The 23,028-nt window shown below is 30.7% G+C and overlaps 1 protein-coding gene across 1 annotated transcript in view; it reads right to left on the bottom strand.

Moving 5' to 3' along the window:
- LOC148273921 (protein grainyhead-like) overlaps nt 1-23,028 on the bottom strand; it is a 114,429-nt gene that overhangs the window by 65,004 nt on the left and 26,397 nt on the right. Inside the window, exon 4 of the mRNA XM_088237904.1 lies at nt 806-968. Coding sequence (XP_088094030.1) covers nt 806-968 — 163 coding nt within the window. The remainder of the gene's footprint in view (nt 1-805; nt 969-23,028) is intronic.

Genomic DNA, 23,028 nt, shown 5'->3' with positions numbered 1-23,028 from the left:
GTACTTTATTGCCGTAGGAAGGATAAATAATTAAAAGTACACGTTGAAAATATAACGTTCAATAAAATATGTAATTGCGTTGTTTATTGAGAGAAGGTTAAATGATGCAATTTTCCTATAACTAATCTATTGGAATCTATCTAGTCAGGAAACGGGTGACAAATACAAAAAAGAAAATCGAATGGTTATTAGTTATTATATTTAAATACGTCAATTCATACAGTCAATTAAGAAATTATTAGATTGTTTTATAATTTAATTTGAAGTTCATGTTAAATAATATCAAAATAATTAAACTAGCGTTTAGCGTTCAACTTCACCTAAACGCAATGACTTGAATGAAACGCAACAAGAAAAATGCATTTAAATAGTTTACTTGAGAATATTTTATGTTGTGCTATCAATTTTATAGATATCGGTCAAATTTCAGTGATGCTATTTTACACGCCGTAAAGAAAATACTGCAGTTAACATAAATGTACTTCGTTCAATAAAAAAATGGCAAGAGATTTACCACGGACTACCCTCATAAAAAGAGATTTGTTTGATATTAATAAAAAGCATCGGTTTTCAAAAATAATTTCAATGTGAATACCAATGCAGTAAGAGACTTGGTTCGTGAAAATATTGAAAGAGGGACAAAAAAATTTAGCTTTTATCGTTAAGTATAGCTTTACGAGTCAAAAAAAGCAAGCTTTCTAGAACAGGCATCTTTTCATACCTGTATGAGAGGCTGCTGCAATCTTGTATTATTTTCAAGTAATTATTTTTTGGTGTACGTGAATAAATAAATAATTATTCCTACCTTGACAGTTTGGTTCTTTATTGGTTTGTCTGGATCGTGAATATACTCGAGTGAGATGCCATAGAATTGTCCTTTATTAATGTATGTTATCCTATCGTCTTCTCGTCTTTGTGAGCTGCTAATGGGGCTTTCAAGGTTGTATTTAAATCCGCAGGATGAGTATCTGGAAACAAGAAACACATATTAGTTAAAGGACGTTTATTTTACAACTAAATAATAGTGAGACTTTAACCCTAATTTAACGTCGTTTATAGATTACCGACGAAGAAACCGAAAATTTTCATTTTCATATATGGAAGCTCATGGCATTCGAATGTTAATTAGCCTAGCCTATAACATTTTGATTACAAAATTATTTATTTTTTACTTGAATTGAAAATATATGAAACACAATTATAAATAATATTTACAATGGGTTTTTGTTAAAAACTCATTTAGGGACATGCAAATAACAGTATTTATTCACAGTTATTTTTTATATTTTAAACTATAACAGTATTAACAAAAGCAGAATAAAAAATTATGATCCACTAAAAATTAAAAGGGTGTGAAAATTTTTCAAAAAATTACAAAATAAAATTAGGAATGGAAATTAATTAAAAATGATATATACATAATACAATCTATAAAAGAAAAAGGAAGAATTTAAAAAAAATCAAGAGTTTAAAAATTACATGTATGTATGGTGAATGATAAGGCTGAAGACAAAGCTGAATGATAAGGACAGTGCAAATGTTAATAAATTACAAGAATGAAAATGTTTTTAAAATTAACAAAATATTGTACCTCGTTAAAAAAGTATGAAAGCGTATTAAAATTACATTTACATAATACAAGCAAAAAAGTATGAAAAATCATAAAAATCATTTCGAAAGTATTAAAAATTACATGTTTGTACAAGCAAAAACGGTAAAATATTAAAAATTATATGTTTAAGATGCGCATTATTTGAATCAGCTAACATTATTTATTCAAAGTACTTTGGGAAAAAATTATTCTTTAATGCGCACGTCCTGTTTCTGTATTTTAAAATTGGTACTTTAAATTTTTGTGGAAATTCATTAAATTCCTTAAAACCTATATATTGTAAATATCGAGTACCACACTTCGTAGACTTCACAGATATTTAAAAAATTGATCGAGTACTGTACTGATACTGATGAATATCTCTATTGAAACGGGCTTTAAGTTACTGTGCATTGATCATAGTAAACAAACAATTTTTATTTGAGTTATTACGCACATTTGAATATTTTATTAAATAATCCAACCAAAACGTAAACATTGTGTTACGTTCACAGGCTATTCGTTTTAATGGACAGTACACATATTTGAACTGAAAATTCACTTTTAAGACAGTTGAGGATAATTCTGTTATCTTTCCATTTTAATAGGGACTAAAAAATAGAAAGATATTTAATATTACGTAATCATTATTTAAATATCATACTGCAATAACAAAAAAAAAAACGTATTATTTTCTGAATGATGTTGTATTGTACAGAAATTTGTCTACATTACACTTATTAAAAAAATAAATTATTTGATTATAACACACTTTTACAGAAAATTTACTTATAAAATCATATACTTACAATCTAAGTTGACTTATAAGATATACATTTATCAAAAAGACAATTTCAAAAAGTACAATGTAAACATATTTATAAAGCCAAACAATAATATTTAAATACTATATATTTAGTACATCGGACTGCTAAACAAGTCATATAGACTAATTCTCAGCAGCGCTGTACGTATTAGATGTGTTTAATTTAAAATATAGCAATAGATAAGATAAAAACTTCACCGAAGTTAAGATAAAAATAAATTCATTCTCGTTCCAGCCGATATAGGTAAATCAACTTTATTTAAAAATAAGATACAGACATCCATTTTGTTTTTTTATTCATTCTGATATTCTGCTGTGCACATTTGAGGCAAATAAAATTTGACGACAATGCTGCCTACCAACATACAACTTACTGCAATGCTAGTTCTATTTTTGTATCTAATTTTTTCAAAACTTTTTAAACTAAAATTTAATAAATAAGACTATTATTTGTTTTATCGGTTGGTTTAAAGAAATTGCCGTTTAAAATAAGGTCGCCAATGTACACATAGAAAAAAATAAAAAAGTAAATAATAAAAAAGTCGGACGTACTAAAATAATCATTTATTTGAATTACTAAAAAAAAAATGTATTCACTTTTACAAAGTATTTAACATATTATTATGTTAAAGTTTAAAACCAAATAACTTGGCTAAAGAAAAATGCTTATGTAAATTTTTTTTATTTTTAATGGCAGTTGGTAAGCTTTTGCTTAAAATTTATTTTTAACCGAAGGTTTTAAACGTCCCTTTTTTTATTCGTCTCTAGATAAGTAAACCCTCGATGTCGGCTGGTAAAATGCGTCGTTGGTTATTACGACCGACTCTGACATTCAAATATTTTAATATTGACATTCTACCTTAGCGTAATTATTCTCACCGCGGGGAGTACACTTTGTCTGAACTGTGGTGGGTAAGGAAGCTACGAACAACACAAAAGATTTATTGCAGATAATAAATAAACCCGAATAGCTACAACTTACGTTTATTAATTAATTTGATCAAAATTGATATCAAAGTTTTCTAAAAATGTTTGAAATTCTATATGAGCTCAATTCTCGTTAAATAAAAGGCGAAAATTATGGTGAATTAAAAAATCTAATATTACGTCATATTAAATCTCAGCGCATTTGGCTAACATACATGATTATTAAAAATGCCTACGTACGAGTATCTAGACATCTATACTAAAGGGGTCTTTATATTTATGTTTTCCTTAGACTTGTATGAACTATTTTGCCTTCATGTCAAAATGATCAAGATACAAAATTGGATGAGGAGTAAGATTTGGTTTCTTAGTTGACAATAATTAACAAACAAAATATGAACTTGTAGGTAATAATCACAAAAATCCGGATTTGTGCGTAAAATTTAACATGCATTCCCTCTCGTAACTCCCGCTGTACCTCCCCGCTAACGGGTTGCGTGACTTTAGATCAGTGTTATTCAACTTGTATTAGCAAGAGGAACGCAATGTCATATACCAACCTTTCGCAACAGTGTTTTATGAAAGAATGAATGAATTTCGCAGAAAGCTTGAAATATTATAAAACAGTTTTAGAAACACAACTAGAATAACAACCAGAACAAATGGCAGACTTATTTTATTTTATAAAGTCGTTTTTATAACATTTTAGCTGAGGTGTTCCTGGTACCCCCCTTTGGAACTAACCGATTATTTTTAACGCTTTAGGGACAATGTAATTAAATGTTTGTTTATCGATTTGAAATGAACTTTTGTGAAAATTAAGAAGATATCAATCGGTATAACAAAAGTATTCATTTTTTCCCATCACATTTTTAATTAGATTTTTATATATTTTTTTGACAATACGCGATGAATCAGTTGCGTGTAGCGGCATCAGTTAAGTAATGTATCATCATAGTATACATTTGAAAATCGTCAAAAAGAATCGATGAAGATAAGTAATTTATCCCATTAACTAGAAACAAAACATTATTGTATGAGCTTACGTAATGAAAGCGGTTTATGATTATTTTTTGAGGCGTTTATCCTTCCTTTGTATTGTTTCCCACACTCTCGCGTGCGTAAATCATATGAAAAGGGGAGAAATATTGATAATTGTATTCATTTATTTAAATTTGATTACAATGCGTGCATTTCGGAATTATTATTACAGAAAAGTGAACTCACAGAATTTGTAAATTAAAGCATTAAACATTTTAAATAAATGGACTTCGATGTATGAGCCTATTTGGATTACATCGCAGGCAGTTCTAATGTACAATACATGTATCAGATTCATAAAGTGACACTAATTCATATGACAAAAGGTTAAACCGTAATGCAATACGCTGAAGGCGCTCCGAGGATCCGACAGAGACCGAGAGAGTTTAGATTAAATGTTGGACATCAGTCTATATACGAGTATTACTTACTCGCCGTAACTCTAGACGTCTAAACACATTATCCAAATTGACATCGTCAGTATTTCCCGATAGGCGTACCGAGAGGCGGCTTGCCCTTTGATTTCGACTTCAATTTAAAGATTCCCACAAAAGATACAACCGATTTTATAGACCAAATAAATTTAGTCATAGGAACTTCCAAGCGATTCAGCTCTGGCCATCACCATTCGAAATATTACAAAACGGCTTACGAATCACCGGATTATGCTAATTACTCGATGGCGTTTTGCACTTCTTCTGCTATCTTCCTCTCGGTCATTGCGTTTCTTCTTACCACCTTGAATATTAAAATCTGAATCCCATGATGCGGAAAACACACGAGCGAGCATTCAAATCACAATATACAACAAAACGAAAAAGTTCGTTTCTTCCGGCGCTGTTCACAGGAGCGCAGAGGAGTTATGAGATGTTTTAATCAGCGATCGGCGCGGCGACTCGGGAATCAATCAATGTCCGCCGAGCCGAGCGTCGGATAAGAGAAAACTCTCAAGAAGCGATATTCCCCTTCGGTCTCCTCTGCTGCCCGGGTCTTTAATCGATTCATTAACGTTATTGATAAACGTTAACAGCCACTGTATTCCATATAATTTGTGGTAATTTATTCCTCTACTGTTAAAAAAGGTCGAAAAATAATAGCTAAAAAATCTCGCGTGATTAGTTACTTTTCATCATAGAAATATTTAACGCGGTAAAATTAACATAATGTCTTAAAAGCACGGCATGCTCTGATACTTGAAGAAACCATTATTTATTAGATTAACATTCTACATATCTTTATATAAAATGCTATAAGTATTTACGATGTTAGAGATGCAATGAAATACATTTTTTTTAAACTGGTTGCTCGTATTTCTTTGATAACTATATTAGATAGACCAAAATAATATTGATTGATAAATTCAATAAGTTTAAAAAGGTATCTACATAGTTTTAATCCTATTGACTTACATATGTGTAAGGTACCTGTTATTTTTATACGACTTTCAAAAGTTGTCGTGAAGACACTAAGCCTGGTACTTTCGGAATTTTCGTCATACGTTTCAAGCAAATACATTCCTGCATTAGTTTAAATTGCGGTTGTATTAAAATTTGACTTTAAGATGAGCCAAACTTTGATATCTCAGCCTTCGCAAGTAAAATATTTACATTAGTCCAACGGACAATGTATCGAAAAACAGTCTGAGTTTCCGAGATAAAAAGTAGAATTGTATTGTAATGCCATTATAAATATTAATTCTTTCAAAGCTCGGCAAGGTTTTATTTTGCGGGAAAAAAGTTTCAAGTGAATTTTCAGGACGTGTTTTAATTATTTAAAAAAAATATCTTACGCAATCTGTCTTTTAAGTCGAAAATTAACATTTCATTTGTAAGTTTTGTATTACATCTAATTCGTCTTTATTTACATATTTACTTAATAAATTTAGCTACAAATTACTACATCATAATAACATTTTTATCGTTTGTGAAATTTGCACATCAAAAGGCAAACATTTGTATAAAAAAGTGTACTGGTAAGTCGATTATTTTTTAATTAATAGGTCCGTATTAAAATAATTTATTTCACGGCATAGACCTACATAACGTAATCTATTTCATTTAAACATTCGTAGTTAATTTGATTTAATACACGGAATTGCTTTTACAATAATAATCTTATAAAAGTAAGTGGCAATATTCCCTATTGGGCCCAAATATACCAATTATTATAATTAGATAATACCTACACTCGAGAAAGTGCGTTGATACACATAAATTTTTATCTTTTCCGGATGTATAAAAGTATACGAAGTAACTTTTAGGGCATTTGACATTTCAAATGGAAGTTACTATATCGACTAGACATTATAAATAACGTAGGTACAGAAAATAATGAAAAAAGTGAACACAAAATAGTTATTCTTGTTAACTATGTTTCTCCCCTTTAAAACACCCAATAATTTCAATATAATTAAAGAAAGCTTAAATTTGATTAAATTATTATTAAAAACTCTTTAAGGTGTTTCTAATATTTTTATTAATATTTTTTTTTATGTTAAACATTATTTGCCCCTTTTTTAAATTTACTGATGTTGGAATGTACCGAGGTAGGTACAATTAGAAAGGTCAGTGTTTTTTTTTTTATTATTATTTGTTGATAGACTATCAAACAAAGCAATTTTTTTTTATGTATCATACTATTAATGCTTTGATTTTTTTTAGTTTTTGCAATTTCGAAATTACTCCGCCTGAGACGTCACAAATTCTAGTCGGTGAGTTCTGTTGATTGGTGAGTTGGCTTTCTGGAAACAGGAAATCTATCACAAAACCCTATCATTAGTTGATTTTTAAGAACTTGAAAGACGTAGTTCAAAGGAGTTTATTTTTATTCATATTTTCGTAAGTTTTCGAGAAGCTTTGTCTCAAAATTAAATGCTCTAATTTTTACCGCGTGAAAAAAAACATTTTTTCGATATCCAATACCCTGTAGCACTGAACTTCCTCATTGTCTATGTAAGAATTATTATTGTACTATAATTGATTCTTCAGAACTTGTATATCTTTATACCTAGTGAAGTTCGCTATTGATTTTTAAATATACTACAGTCTCAATACCAAAATATAATTCACTAAATATTCATCTGTTGATTTTTAACAATAATCACCGTTCTATTACAACAATGGAACAGAATAAAATAATTCTGAAATATACTTGAAGATTTTTAACTAATTCGAGAATTTTAATAAGGGAAATCTAAAATTTAATTTTCCGATTAATATCTCGAACTACAAAAAACATTCATTGGTGTCCTACGATGACGCATTTCTGTTTATCTTATTTAATAAAATCCGTGCAAATATAAAGTACTTTTGCGGAAAAAAATCGATTTAAATTAAGTAGATACATTTTTTTTGTTTGTAAATTTGAGACAGCAAATTCTTTCAGGTTTTAAAACGGCACTTAAAAAAATAAATATCAAGCATAATGTAAAAACGACATGCAAGTGTCTTGTTCCATTTAAGATATCCCAGATAATGTATTACAATTGAAAAATACAATAAATGTTGTGCATCAGAAACAAAAATAAAGTTTAAAAGCAAAAAAATTTAGATTCTAAAAAAAAATTACTGTGTCATTGAAGTTTACAATTCAGAAAAGTATTTGTCAAAATACATTTGATTTTATGAATTGTAACTTTATTTCACACTAGAATTTGCATTAAAAGATATAAATTACATTGCAAAAATAAAGGAATTAAAAATTATGCATTTAAAAGCTTTTTATCAAAGGTGAACCAAAACTAAAATTCCGTTTTATTTTTCAAATAAAAATTTTACGTGGTAAGTATGCTTATTGATAAAGTTATCTTGTAGTTTGACTGTATTTATCCAAACTGTATTGATTATGTATTCCTAATTTTGTTTTTTTAACATACGCCAAAGTTTATATCAATAATTGGTACCAAATTTATACATAAGGGAGATCGTTTAGGACCAGTTAGCATATTTAATATGAAGTATTTAAAAATAAACATGTTACTTTAAAACAAAACGTAAATACTTCAATATTTTCAAAATTTAATACATTCTTAAAAAGGCAAACTTAATACCTACGCATTTATACAGTTTTTTTATACAGACACGCTAAACTTTTTCATAAATTATTATAATTATTTAATAAATACATTGTACACTGTTTTCAGTACATTTTCAAACAAATAATTAAATCTCACGAATCACGCAATTAAGTTTTTCAATAGTGATTGAATAGAATACTTAATTTTATTCTGATTTTTAGCAGTATCTTTACTTGAATCTTCACGCAAGGCTTCTATCCTGATCACGATTTATGAAAATGATCAAAATGTTACTAAAAAGCTTTCTTGGAGTTTCAGAGACATTGGAATGGAGTTTCGTACTAAAACGGAAGGAATGTTCAACATTGTTGAATTAAAAGACTGATCTCATTATCAATCTGCAACATTTAAAGATATATATCTCATTCCTGAACGAAGATTCCAATGAATGAAAGAAAGAAAATCGCTAGGAATATAGTGAAAAATTTAAGCGAGTGGAATTTCAGATACAAATTAGGTTTGAAAGTGGAATAAATTTATTGACATGAATGTTAGAAGAAATTCACAATAATTAAATTAATTATCTCATTTGAAACTTTTATTACTAAATTAATAACCCACCATTTATGAATTAGTTCTGTAATGTAATAAGGCCTCATTTGTTCCTTTAAATATGTAGTCATGCAATCGTAATATTGTAAAGGTTTCGTTTGGTGGTTTTTACCACACGTTGATATCTAAAGACGAGAGAAATATTTTTTATTGTACACCGCAAGACAAAAAAAATTACGAGTTTACCTGCTACCGCGCCCCTTGACTTTACTGAACCCTTTTTCTAAGAAATCCTTTATCGATACCTCTTTCTTTTGTTTAATAAATTAAGGACACTATGTGTCACCTTTCTACAATATTTACATTTTAAAATGTCTCAACAGTCTTGTTTTACCCGCGTTTGAGTGAACATAACACAACAATCATGGAAAGTGCAAAGCAAATGTCGATTGCGATAAAATCCAAAATAATCACATTGTCGCAAGAAAACATATCTAATTGTGAAATATCTCGTCGAGTTGGGTATTCAGAAGGTGCAGTGAGGTTTTTATTAAAAAAAATCCAAGAAACTGGATCCATAGAACGGAAAAAAGGAAGCGGACGGGGGCGCGTGACATCTGCCCGAGATGATCGCTTAATAAAAAAAATTGTTATGCGCGATCGATTTTTAACGGCACCTGAAATACACGCAGAGGTGCAGTCTACCAGCACATCAACATTTTCAGTAAAAACAGTGTCCAGGCGGCTGTTGGAGCATGGTTTCCAAGCACGGAGTCCCGCAAAGAAACCATTACTCACGGACAAAATGAAGAAGGCTAGACTGGATTGGGCGAAAGAGCACCAGAATTGGACCTTGGAGGATTGGCAAAATGTTGTTTTCTCTGATGAATCAAAATTCAACCTTTTTGGTCCAGACGGCAGAAAGATAGTTCGACGAAAACGTGGGGAAAGATATCATCCGTCGTGCGTCACTCGAACCGTTTAACATTCACCCTACGTGATGATTTGGGGGTGCATGACAGCATACGGTTTAGGACCTCTAAATTTTGTACAGGGTACGATGAATGCCATTCAGTACAAAAAGTGTTAAAAAAACATATTATTCCAACAATCGAGGACATTACGCAGTATACCGCGGACCCAATTTTTCAGGACGATTCTGCGCCGTGCCATAGAGCCCGCACTGTGAGTACAAATATATATATTTTTTAATGCATTTTGTGACCACATGATAAATAATTTATTGTTTTTTTATAGATCAATGAATTCAAGGAGAAAATTGGCTTAAAATCGTTGACGTGGCCCGGGAATAGCCCTGATTTGAACCCGATAGAAAATTTATGGGCGATTATGAAAAAAAAAGTCGGGAAAAAAAAATCAAAAAACATTGAGGAATTAAAAAAAAACTTAATTCAAGTTTGGGAAGAAGAATTAACATCAGAAGTTTTAGATTCGCTTTACGCTTCTCTAAATAATAGAATTTTACATGTTATAAAAAATAAAGGTGAATTCACTAAGTAGATACTAAATATTTTCAAATGTTATAAATATGTTTAAATGTAAAATACTTTAATTTAAAATAAAGCGATAAGAACCTACTTCTTAAATATGAATTAAAAAATAACATGTCTTTTATTATTCCATCACAAACACTCGACCATAAATGAACCGTTATGGGTCTCTAAGGTTCGGGTAATCTGATACCTGATATATAATGGCAATTTCTAAGTACAATTCATGAGTAAGATTTTTTATTTTAACCTTGAAATAACGAGTAGTCATCACATATGTCAAACAATATAAAAAAAACTAATTAAATATCAAGAATAATTCATTATATGTCAATTTTAGTTTTTTTTGAGAACTCGTAAATTTATTTGTCTTGCGGTGTATTTACGTTACTGTCTGTAAGTATACGTTTCAAGACGTTTATTTAATAATAATAAACACTATAGTTCGATTTTCCAGATAAAATAAATCACACGCACAAAAAATAAGTAGAGAAATCTAAACTTTGATTATATCAATTTTGTAACTAAACAACTAGATAAGAACGATTATTTTGTGAAATTTAATATTGTACGTTATTCAAAAAATTTTTATTTATTAATTAAAATTAACAAACTGGCACCTACTTTATTCAACTTAGTTAAAAACATGATTTTGTCCAATTTGTTTAATGAAAAAACGCCGCAATAAGCTGACCTGAAAATGACATTTTAAATTTTTAATTTCCATAGCGCCATTTTTGTGAAAATCACCCCAAGGGTGCTGTACCATAAACATTATAATATATCTTGCAGCAACAGAGCGCATGAGCAATTAGAAATTCCTATTTATAGTTGAAATTTTGATTTGAAATTTCATTTAAATAAAAATGAAGCTACAAACGCATGATCGAATGTGATTTGTACAACATAATAATATTAAATTTTTTTTTTTTATGATTTTCTGAATGATTTCCTTTTTTAGGAATTCAATATGATGGTAGCCATCTAGTCAAAAACACTAGTCCGGGGTTGTTGTTCTATTTCACACACAGAACTGCATTCTTCATCCGCCCGAATATAGAAAGAATTACTCAAAATATTCTGAAAACACATTTTGTTCAAATCAAATCTGTTTTGATACGGACTTTTTCAAATAATGATATAATTGCCTATGCGAGTGAAAACAATTTCTTCTGCGGAATGAACGTACCTTCATCGGAATAAAAAGCGTCGCGAAAAACGGCTCCCAGTACAATATATTATGTACAATTCTACGTCTGAGCATATAAAGGCAAAGAAAACACCAGATACAAGAACGTGATGCTCGGTAGAGTTATAAGTGCGTGATGAATTCTGTTTACTCGCTTTTCCTGTCCACAGAATATGGCGGAGTCACCAATTACTTTGTCCATAGAAGAAGGGTAATTATAAACTGTAATGGTTCCTATTTATAGACGATACCTGCGTACTCCCAGCGGATGTGCAGGTAGGCGTATAACATACTTTTTACATACATCAGCTGCCGACGTATTAGGCCCGTGTGGAACGGCTCAGGTCATCGCGTCCGAGATAGTTATATGGTCGTAAATAAAAAATATGAAATAAAGTATGACTTTTTGAGACAATATCAGGACAGCTATTTCGACCAGTTTTATAGCGCGGTAAAGCGGGCATTTAGTAAGTAAATTCTTATGACCGACCGACACAAGATTTTCACTCAAAACCGAAACAGTAACTAATTAAAATAAATGATTTTGATAAAATTATGAATAAAGTTATCGATAAAACTTCATGGTTTACTGTTACTTTCTTATTATTTTGACCAACGAGCGCTTTCTCCTAAGTAGGCATCATCAAGAATGGTTAATTGTTTACAACGTTTACAGCATAACAACATTTTGAAAACAAAAGGAAAAAAATATATACATTAGAATCATTAGAAATAAACTGAATTAAACTTAATTCAGTTATAATTAACTAGCAATTGAAATTATTAAACTCTCCTTTACTTAAATCATTAATTTAATACACCAATAAGCTATGTTTTAGTTATTTATTTACTACTAAAGTAATATAATTATCAACAATATTTTGAGTTTGTCCAAATTTTTGTAGACAAGGACTGGATTCAACTCTCTGGGGAGCTGTTTATATTGACATATTACAACAGAGATAAAGAACATTTAAGAGAAGGTAATATAGAAGTCTAGACTTCTACAGGGCTTATGACCTATCAATGGCTGGTTTAAGTGGCTACTTTACACACTGTGTAACATTCACCATTCTGCCTATATTTGAACATCTATATTCCTTCAATTCTTTCATCTGTTGATGTTTGTGAAGTAGAAGAGCTGAAACCTTTATTTATGCGGGTGAGATTCATCTAATTGAATTATTTCACCTACATACTAGGCAACGCCTGAAAATATTATTTTTTCAATTTCTGTACTTCTTCATGGACCAGGTAATTTATCAACAATAATTTGAGTTTGTCCAAATTTTTGTAGACAAGGATTGGATTCATGGATTCATGAACATTCCCCAGGGAGTTGAAGGAATATAGATGTTCAAATATAGGCAGAATGGTGAATGTTACACAGTGTGTAAAGTGGCCACTTAAACCAGCCATTGACAGGTCATAAGCCCTGTAGATGCCTAGACTTCTATATTACCTTCTCTTAAATGTTCTTTATCTCTGTTGTAATATGTTAATATTTTTAATTTAATTATTAACTAATACTTAACGTATACCCTAATAAAAAAGCTTATATAAACAGCTCCCCAGCTTATGACCAATTCATTGTATATTGTTGATAAATATTGTTGGTAAAATATTGTTGATAAATTCACTTGGTCTATAAAAAAGTATAGAAATTGAAAAAAGTAAACTTTTCAGGCATTGCATAGTATGTAGGTGAAATAATTCAATTCTATTAATCTCACCCGCATAAATAAAGGTTTCAGCTCTTTAACTTCACAAACATCAACAGATGAAAGAATTGAAGGAATACGGATGTTCAAATATGGGCGGAATGGTGAATGTTACACAGTGTGTAAAGTGGCCAATAAAACCAGCCAATGACAGGTTATACGCCCTGTAGATGCCTAGACTTTTATATTACCTTCTCTAAAATGTTCTTCGTCTCTGTTGTAGTATGTTGACTACTTCAATTTTTATTTTTATAAAACGATGTATACTAGAAATGTGATGATACTTGTAACATACGTATTTGAAAGATTAAACCTTTTTTTATTTACACCTGGGAGAAGTTTCTATGAATTTTGTATGCTAATAATTTTTAACCTAATTTGGCATATTTAAATTATTTTACAAACAGAAACATTGCTTCGAATGGATTTTTATGTGGAATTTGTAGTTATAATATTATAATAATATGATTACCTATTTAATGTATTAATGGACTATAAATGTACCTACATTTATTATTTGTACAAAGGTTATTTTATGAAATGCGCACTTTAGATATTTAGAATGATAAATTGCCTCTTACTGCAGTAAGGAAGCTAGCGATATGAGAAAAAATGTTATTTCACTAATACCTAATAGACAAACGGTTCCACTGCATCGGGCGTATTATTGCTTGTAAAGCTCGCTGAAGTCGCCATAACGTACAGAATTGCCAGTAAAAAGACTTAACGATATTAACGATCGATTTATTGGCTCGCGATCGCTCGGTATTTATTTATTTATTATCGCTCAGGAATCTGATCGGAACCAAATACCGACTGCAATGGCTTTGGCAAATGTCCTCAGCCTCCTAATATGGACAGGACGAATGCACTGTTAATTACAGATGAACCACGCGTGTGCAGTAAAAAATACACGAGTTTATTTATTATTTCTATATGGCGATCAATGCCGAACAATGCCGAAGAATTCCGGAGCGGACACCCCCTGGATTTAAGAGCTTTTAAAATCAACAGGGAATCGATACAAAAAAACCTATATTTCGATTCCATTGCATGCTAAATAATGAGTGAATAAGAATTGTAATCACGTGTGGCATTGAATTGTACATTGTATACATGTTCATTTTACAACATGGAGAACTTTGTTTTACACTCTTTACAATGGGAAATACATTTCATTTTAAAGAAAAACTTAAGAATTGTTAAGTCGCATAAATATGTTGGAATGTTTTACGTATAGTATGATTTTAGTGAATATTGGGTATCTGTGCATTGTTGATTTTATCTTCGTAAACATTTATATCATCATCATCATAATCATTCCCTTTCCGCACCGAATGGTGCATAGGGCACAAGATTGGTACACCAATCACAGCGTATCTCGATCACTTTGTAACATGAAGGTAAGGTGATCAGTCTTACGCTTCAGGTACCAGTACCAGGGACTATGAAATATTCTAGAGTGAAAACACCCTTTTAAATAAATATTTCATATCAACCATGTCGGGAATCGAACCCGAGAACTCCTGCATGGTAGGCATTCGCACTGACCATTACGCCATCACGCCGACAAAACATTTATATAGTTGATAGTAATTATAAGATTCCTTAAAGGCAGAAATATCTTTAAAAAATCCTTAGAATATTATTATTTTATACGCATGAACATGTATAGGTTGTGTAATTGGTCAACATACCTGAGTATAAATGTTTTTACGTTGTTTATTACAAGTAAATTAAACGAAATGACAGCAAGAGCAATACAAACGATCCTATTAATTAAAGAATTCATCATTCGTGCTTAATGAATATTGATAGCTGTGAGAAAGATGAAACGAGATAAGTTTAATAATGCATTTTTAAAATTGGATTGGAATTTATTGTACCGACTCATAGCTTGAGTTAAGAAAAAAATGAAAAACAATTCAAATCTGAATTGTAATACTTGATATATTTATCTGTTATCAAATTATGGCCGAAAATTTAATCAAAATTTATGAAGAAACTCTTGCTGAAAATCACTTTTATTTTTAATTACTTTACTTATCTTGGTTTATATAGAATTCCTAAATACCTGCTAAATCACCCCATAAACTTTTAGCACTATTATGCACCTTTATCATTAAACTGCAATTATTGTTAGTATATAAGGAAACTGAAAATATTTAAGTCGGTTTGATAATGACCTAACAAGACGAAACGCATCACATTATACGAGTATACTCAAGTATTTTTAAAAAATAAAAGTAGAATAAAATCCAATAAAAGTATTTTATTTTGGATACCTTACCAAATTTTAAAATGGAATTCTTCCAATTAGCTCCATACACAATAAAAAAGAAAATCACTTTTCCTAAGAAAATTCTGTTTGATTTATTTTGCTGTTTTTTTTTTGATACCCTGAACTTCGACCAAAAAATTTAAAAAAGATTTTTTTTTGCTGCTTTCATAATATTTTTTTTTTTTTTTTCTGTTTTCAGGAGGATAAAGAGTACGTTCTGTATGTAAAATGGAACCAGAATACTAGACGAGTGTGATCGGCTCGCTAGCTTCTATCAGGTTGGCGCGATTGCCTACCATTCTTGAGATCCTGGGTTCGATTACTGGTAAAATGGACGTGAAAAATAGATTTTAAGTACATTAGTAAAAGGTGGGTGTTTTTTTATCTTTTAAATCATCATTTCTCATACTTTTTATCAGCTGTCTTCACCCATACCTCCGAGGGAATCATAATTATACGAGAACTTGACGATAACTTAAGTATAATATTGAATACTCTTAGATAAGGTTAATAACAATTTTGTTTACAGAATATAGGAGGGGAAAACAGATACCTACAACCTTGGCGTGTAATCTTCGCTGTGGTTATTATGTGAAAATAGGCCTTATGAAGCCGATACAGCCTCCTCCGACATTACCGATTAATTGATTCTTAGCAAGATTGGATTTATTGATAAGCAATGTCCAAAGGTTAATTTGTATGCGGGAACTACAAAGTGAAGATTTTACGATACAAAATGTATTATTAACATGTTGGGTCTTCTAATTTTCATAAATTTAAAACATGTGACTTAACGGTATTTGAGGTACGTTTTGAAAATACTGTAAACAGTTTACGTAGGTAATTTTTGTACCATAACAATCTTTAATTAATGTTATTTCAAAACCAAAGTATCGTATTCTTATGGTATGTACATCTTCAGAAGTTTAATTTTTCCAGTGTATTTCGTATAAACTTTAATACTTTGGGCACCTACATACGTTTAATTATTGTTCAAAATCATCACCATTCTCCCCTCCGAATTCAGTGGTGCATAGGACACTGCACCGGTAAACCAACGGCATTGTAGTTCAATAATATTTTACATTAAAATAGGTAAGGTAAGTAGTCTCACGCAATAAATCATTGCAGCTCAAATAACCTTTAAAATAAAGATTTTGGTTTATCTAATCATGTCACGTTTTTCCTAGTCGTCCTCGCCCTATCCATTTTTCTCGACATATATATGTGTTTAACAAATCTTTCGTCATCTATTTGTTCTACATGACCAAACCATCTAATTGAATCTTTTTCAATCTGAACCTGTTTCGGATTTGCACTCCATACATTGTTACCGCTATACATGGATTTTTCTCTTATTTATTTTTATTCAAACAAATACATATATATTACAAAAAAAAAATAATAACGTATCAAGTCTTTGAGACCAAGAGACCTGTGTAGAGTTGGGATACAACGAGAGAGATGAGAGATCACATTTTAACCGCATTCACTCTGCTTAAATGTTGGGACCAAAACTCCGTTGCGTACTGCGAGTCTAGTTTCGATTGATATATTTAATTGACAAATTAAAATCCAATTTTGCAATCAATTGATTCCCACGCACATAAAAATTCTGAGTTACTATTATTCCACAGTAGCCAGGCTTTTTAAAGTCCTGAGCTTGGAGGGCGAGAACTATTTCACGAGGACCCATCACAATAGATCTTTACAGATGACATTGACGTCAGGAGTAGAGATATACACTGCACAGAATCGTTTTTCGAACATCAAGAACATAGAAAAAAAGGACATGGCGAAAGAAATAGCGATGTTTATTGCATAGTTGAATCTAGGGCAATAGGTCTTAGGGAAAATATATCCTCAGGATACCACTTATGATGTCTGTGTCTGAGTGAGATCAAACATTTTCGTTACAATTAAAACGGCAAAACCGTCTGCAGGGTCGATATTTTTTTACGATATATTTCGATGTTTTTAGACATCGGTGTCCCCGATGGATCGATATTTTGGTAGTCGATATCACATCTCTATTCAGGAGCCTATACAGCACTGACCCTTACTTTAAGGAATAAGAATTATACCACAAGGCGATAGTGGTGCTATCTTTTCAATTATAGCTGGTAACCCTTAGAAAGTCAGTCTGGATAACTCTCATCAAAGAAAATTGACAAAATAAACGGTGACGTAACAAAGAGATCATACGTACACTTGAACACAAGACAGAATGAACCGGAGTGGAAACATCAACCGCCACATAATATTAAATTAATATCGATCAAATGTTACCAATTACAATATTCACTTGGATTAACAGCTTAATAAGCACATTCAAGCGGACAGCAGTTTCCTGAGATGAAGGTGGAATGGTCTGATCTACGGATAAATATGAAATCCCCTCCTACGTTGATAAAATAAAATATTTCATAGACATGTGACATTTGTGAATAATTTTTTTAAGAGACGTCGAGCACACGCGATTTAATTTTTTGATGAACTTTAAAGTAAACAATAATAGCAAAAGCGAAAGTCCTTTCCGTAAAGTAATTTTTTGAAAGTCTTTATTCAATTAATGTCTTCATAATTTATCGGCTTCAAATGGTACAAAGCATACTGCATTATGTTATTCAGAATACAGACAGTATGATTAGTCTTGCACATTTAATTCAGTTCATGAACTATGGAATTAAAAAACACCTTCTGAGACGGGAATCGAACTCAACACCTCTTATAATTTTTCGAGTTAGTTTTAATTTATTTATCAGAGCTTCAAAATAAATTTTAAGCTCTTAATAGTTAAATTTTGTCTTCGGATGACAAACGTATTTAATCAAAGTCAAATTTGCATTTTCACTTTTGGTAATAAAAATTATCCATTTATTATATTTAACGTCTGTGTCCAGGTGTACCAGATGAACGAGGTAGGCTCCATTTGGTGTTCCAACGCAGTGCCCTGTACACCATCGGGTGTGTGTAGAGGTATAATTATGACGATCATTTTTGTATAAAATATAATTTGTGGGCAATGCTTAATCGTTTGAAATTACTAATTTTTATTAATAGATTACAGCTATTGACAATGGATCTAAAACAATGTTGACATAAAATGCGACTGAAAAACGTATTTATTTGAGATAGTTGTACAAAAAGTATACATTTTAACAACTAGTTTATCCCTTACTTATAAATAATATGATTATAAAAATTATTTCAAAAACAAAACATTGTTATTAAATCCAGACGCTCCACGATGACATTCTTATTTGCCCATATGGATGTTTTTTTTTATCAAAAACCATCGTTATCCCACGAAACGATGTGATAGATCCAGCATTCTTAATAGCAATGCATTAAACATCTCAAGTCCTTTATGGTACAGATTGTTCTGAGTTGCCTGGATTCTTGTTTTTGGGATTCTGAAACATTCACCTCACCCGTAGGATGGCAATGATTTTCGTCATTACGCTGAACACTACGGAACATTTGATCGGGCAACGAGTTATTTTTTAATTTCAGTATTAATACTAATGTATTTAAAATTACTCTGAATGAAAGCAAGTAATATAACAAAACAAACAAACGAACCATCACGCCGTTTCTCCTAGGGGTAAGCAGAGAGGATAGAACGCCATATCACTCTGTATTTGCAGATAGATCTCCCTGTCTTTGCATTCATTCATCTTTGCATGCACGCGCGCAGATTATCCAGACTTTTGACATTTCCATCTTCAAGAATTTGTCGGATTTGATGTCGTGTAATTCTTGATCTTCCTCGTTTTCGGCATCCGTCAACATTCACATCGGAAATATTTTTAGTTGTTATTTTCCCATTCATTCGCTTTACATGTCCAAATCAACGTAGGACTCATTTCTTGATTTTGTCGATGATCTCAGAAATCACATTTCGACAGCTTTCAGTCTACTTTCATCCTTGTTTTTCTTAAGGTCGGCACCAGGACTCTCGTGAACAGCTAATTTCCCCTCCGGCGACAAACATTTGATTGCCAAGGTTCATCTAAGTGCTCTAAATACATATATTATATTAAAATAAAATACACAGGAAACAACGTAAATGAGACATGTAATTAATTTATATTTATTCGTTGTCCACGAAATATTAAAAACAGCTCGTGCGCCATAGATCTTAATTCTTATTATTTTATTGGTAATTTAAAATACTCACAAATTAGAGACTCAGCGTGAAAAGGAATATTTGATTTGAATACGAATGTGTCTATTAGCGAAATAAATATTATTACTTTATTGCTCAGAACGTTTCCTGTAACTATTTTAACACCCACACCCACTCTATTTTTTGCTAATTAAAAATAAAATAGCGTTAGATACAATAGCCACCGCCGTGCCATTAAAAAACAATGTTTTTGCACATTATTTTTTCATACATCAAAGATTAAATAAGAAAAATGAATATACAATTAATTAACACTATTGACAATTATTTTTAATTGGAATATGCTAATTAGGTCAGATTCGTGCTGATTCAATTTAAAAGTCGGATAGGCACAAAAACAAAAGTCGAATTTTTTTGAATTGCCACTCCTGTTTCATGGTGCGGTGATTAAATATGTACGAGTATGTAGATATATCCATTCATAGCAGAGTACTATACTGCATCAATTTAGTAGAACTTTAGGCAAACATAGGTTTTTAAATATCAATTAAAATTATCAAACTAATTCTATTGGCATGTTTACAAAACTTGGGTTTCAATTTCGCTTTTAAAAATTTTAATAATCAGACAATTATTAAGAGATGTTTTTCTTTGGTTTAGTTAGATATTCTATTAATTTTTTAAACACCACTGAAATTCCTCTTTGCGTGGTTAGTTTTTTTACACACGTGTTCAATTGCATCTGAGAGAGGGATGAAGGCACTCTTGAATCGAAAATTAATATTATCGGAGCGAAAGTATTAGTTATAAAATTATTTGTTAATGCTTAAAAAACTTTTGCCATAAAATATCTCTTAACTAGTCATTTCGACTTAATGCTTTTTCGCAGAATGCCCACGATTTAGCAAGAGAATAGTAGTGACTAGCGACGAATGTTAGTTATCTCGCAGTCACTACAGAAACTAGATAAAAAAGAGACTATCGTTATCTTCAAAATATTTTATAAATTATAATAATAAAAATACTTTATAGTTTTATTCCACTTATATTTTTTTTTAAATTTTTAGTAAAACTATAAAGTTTTTTTATTATTATAATTAAAATGCAGTTCCACCAAGAAATGTCAGTAAAAAAACTCAATATATATTTTATAATGTTGATCTGAAAGAGACAAGCATCGAAACTAAAAAAAAAATTGACCATGCTAATGTCTGACCTATACAAAGGCTTAATATTAATCTTTTCTTCTTCTCCCTTATCCCATTTTATTTGGGGTCGGCTCTTCGTGTCCTACATCTCCATAGTCCCCCACTCTGTGCCATCGTTTCGTCCAACTGAGCCTCCTTCACCTGCCTTTTTATAGCACTCCACCATGTGGCGTCGGAAGACTTCCGGCCCCCACGAAGTAATGCACCGCATTTTCTTCAGAGTCTTAATACCGATAAAAAATCACTCAAGTCAAAGTCTGTAGGGACGTCAATAGTGCGAATATCTTACAGTGAACTTTTAGAAACGAAATGATTGAATTTTTGAAATTTGAATTTTCAGATGTGAAAATACATTTATTAATAAGGAGCAAACTTTAAAAAATGCAGGTGCAATAAGTATTTGAGGCTAAGCGTTATTTCGGTTTGTTAGCATTTCTAACCGTGACGAGAAACGAGCCAATATCTTGTAAATTGCAACTTTTTCAACCCTCAAGCACCTGTTGATTAACCTGTTGCCAACTAAAATGAGTGACAGTGAGACGGCGCAAGTTAAGATAAAGAAAATAACTTCTGCTACACATAAATTAAAATCAAGTTACTTATCGAAAAGTGCTACAGAGTTGCGAGGCGCACACGCAATCTAAACGAGAAAAGGATTACTGAATTTTAATGTAATTTTATTATTTTTATCATTTACATTTACAAAACCTGCCGTCGTCATTTTCTAAGGTAAATATTTTTCAAAACGTGTCACCACCACTACATCTGCAAGGTTGTTTTTGGCAGAGTTTTGGAATTAAATTGTAAATAAATGTCATCAAAACTATCAAAATTTAATTGCAAAATGCATTTAAAAAAAAACGTTTTTCTGATTATTTTTGACTAACATGTCATCTGTGACCATCCGACGTCGCGGTAAAACAAGGCCTCTTGTCAAAAATAAAATAAATTACATTTCAACTTTTCTACAATATGACAACCAGGCTGTTGTAAACCTTTAAAGTGCACGAAATAAACACATAAAATGAAAGCTGCTAAATATTAAAAAAATTAAGGGCTGATTGTTTTTCACCTCTTGCAATAGAATATGTGGCGGTGTATTTTACGAAAACAGTAAAACATGTTGTCATACTCGTATGTTAGAAAATATTATAAAACCAATAAAATTCAGTTTTTTCTAATTTTCTAATTTTCTTATATGTTACATTATAGATGTATTTGTAAACGAGATACATTATTTGGAAGATCAGTTAAAAAGTTATCATTACCGTTGAAAACTTAAAAAAAGATCCGGTTGATAGTTGTCGAAAGCAAAATTTATATATTCTCTGAAAACACCTATTAGTTCTGAAAATTAAGAACGTAGTTGTAAGAGGTGATAAAAATATAAAAGTTGGTTCCCTATGTCTTATGATATCACACTCCATATTAATTACTGGCAAAAGTGACACATTAAGCTTAAGCGGATGTACGAAAAAGAATCGTATAATATAATTATTTTCATTTATGACTTATCAAGCGGAGTTGGAGCACTTAAACGGATATAATTAAAACATAATGTCAGGCACTGTATAATATGCGACCAGTTAACTAAGGATTTCTTATCATTGGCGTTTAAATACGCTTCTCTGCTTGGCATCAAAAATCATTAATATGTTTAAGGTACTTGTATTTTATGAAAAACTATAAACATATTTTAATAGTTATGGGGATGGAATCACACAAATTATTTGGAAATGACGTAGTACCCATTTATTTCATTACAATTTAACGTAAAAAAAACTGTAATTAATATATGTATTTTTGCATTAATTTAAAGTCTAAAAATCACGATTATTCAATTAGCTGAAGAATACCTGAAATCATTTTAATGTAGGTGGAGCTTTTACAATTTGAGAAAAAAACTCATTTTTAAATAACACATAACGTAAAATATACGAATTCGATAAACACAAATGTGTATTTATTTAGACGCAAATAATTTAAATGAAGTCTTAAAAATCACTTTTATTATGCAGAGAAAAAGACGTTTAC

The sequence above is a fragment of the Micrasema longulum genome, unplaced genomic scaffold (assembly GCF_059751315.1).
Source record: "Micrasema longulum isolate JH-2025_06_02 unplaced genomic scaffold, ASM5975131v1 h1tg001802l, whole genome shotgun sequence".
Lineage (NCBI taxonomy): Eukaryota > Metazoa > Arthropoda > Insecta > Trichoptera > Brachycentridae > Micrasema > Micrasema longulum.
This window is presented reverse-complemented; position numbering and strand designations above follow the sequence as displayed.